The 1,537-nt window shown below is 44.0% G+C and overlaps 1 protein-coding gene across 1 annotated transcript in view; it reads left to right on the top strand.

Annotated features, from left to right (window-relative positions):
• The window catches only part of cacna1bb (calcium channel, voltage-dependent, N type, alpha 1B subunit, b), a 140,768-nt gene that overhangs the window by 108,916 nt on the left and 30,315 nt on the right, over positions 1-1,537 (top strand). The window contains exons 39-40 of the mRNA XM_037979527.1: positions 301-442; positions 520-670. Coding sequence (XP_037835455.1) covers positions 301-442; positions 520-670 — 293 coding nt within the window. The remainder of the gene's footprint in view (positions 1-300; positions 443-519; positions 671-1,537) is intronic.

Genomic DNA, 1,537 nt, shown 5'->3' with positions numbered 1-1,537 from the left:
GACATGTATTTGTGTGTGTTTGTAAATCCATGGGGATCAGCCTCATCTGAAGCAACAGAGGACTCAGGGCACAACCATGATGACTCACTGAAATGACATGAATTAGTTTCTATGAATGTTGATTCAAAACACAAGATTTTAGCAGAGATTATAGGTCTTATATCTGGATAATTAATCCCATGAATGAGACCAAATTGTGACTAAACACAAAGAATAATCAGAAAAAAATGACTAACCTCGTCGCTCAGAGTAGGGTTATGATTAGACAAAGGAGGAGGATGTGATTTGTGCTTCTTTAAGTATTAATAAAGCAAATGAGACTTAAAGTTGACTTCAGCTGCTCTCCTCAGGTGTTCGGGAACATCGAGCTGAACGAGGAGACGTCCATAAATCACCACAACAACTTCCAGACCTTTTTCCACGCCCTGACCCTCCTGTTCAGGTAATCTAAAGTAAAAAACTCCTGGCTGTTCAGGCCGACCGGGTCCATTCTCTTACGCTCTGACCTGTTTTCGTCAGGAGCGCGACGGGCGAGGCGTGGCACGAGATCATGCTGGCCTGCCTCAGCAAGCGGCCGTGCGATAAACTCTCAGGAACTTCGGGGAAGGAGTGCGGAAGCGACTTTGCCTACTTCTACTTTGTGTCCTTCATCTTCCTCTGCTCCTTCCTGGTCAGTATCAGGACGTCAGACGGTGGTTTGATCAACTTTTTCGTCTGGATTTTCTTGGACTTAGAGTTCAGAAAACAAGGATTTGTATGACTTTTTAAAAATATCTTTTTTTAAAATATCTTTTAACTCAGTTTGTTCAGTAAAAAGAGCAGATGGATGATGGATGGATGGATGGATGGATGGATGGATGGATGGAGGATGGATAATGGATGGATGGATGATGGAGGGATGGATGATGGAGGGATGGATGATAGATGGATGGATGGATGAATGGACGATGGATTGATGATGGATGGATGATGGATGGATGGATGGATAATGGAGGGATGGATGGATGGATGGATAGATGGAGGGATGGATGAAGGATGGATGGATGGATGGATGATGAATACATGGATGGATGGATGATGAATACATGGATGGATGGATGATGGATGGATGGATAACGGAGGGATGGATGGATGGATGGATGGATAGATGGAGGGATGGATGAAGGATGGATGGATGGATGGATGAATAGATGGAGGGATGGATGATGGATGGATGATGAATTGATGGATGGATGGATAGATGATGGATGGATGGATGAAGGATAGATGGATGGATAGATAATGAATGGATGGATGGATGGATGGATGGATGGACGATGGATTGATGATGGATGGACAGATGGATGATGGATGGATGATGAATAGATGGATGGATGGATGAAGGATGGATAGATGGATGATAGATGGATGGATGGATGGATGGATGGACGATGGATGGATGGATGGATGAATGATGGATAATGGATGGATGGATGGATGATGGATAGATGGATGGATGGATGGATGGATGGATGAATGGACGATGGATGGATGATGG

This window comes from Kryptolebias marmoratus, linkage group LG14 (assembly GCF_001649575.2).
Source record: "Kryptolebias marmoratus isolate JLee-2015 linkage group LG14, ASM164957v2, whole genome shotgun sequence".
NCBI lineage: Eukaryota > Metazoa > Chordata > Actinopteri > Cyprinodontiformes > Rivulidae > Kryptolebias > Kryptolebias marmoratus.
This window is presented reverse-complemented; position numbering and strand designations above follow the sequence as displayed.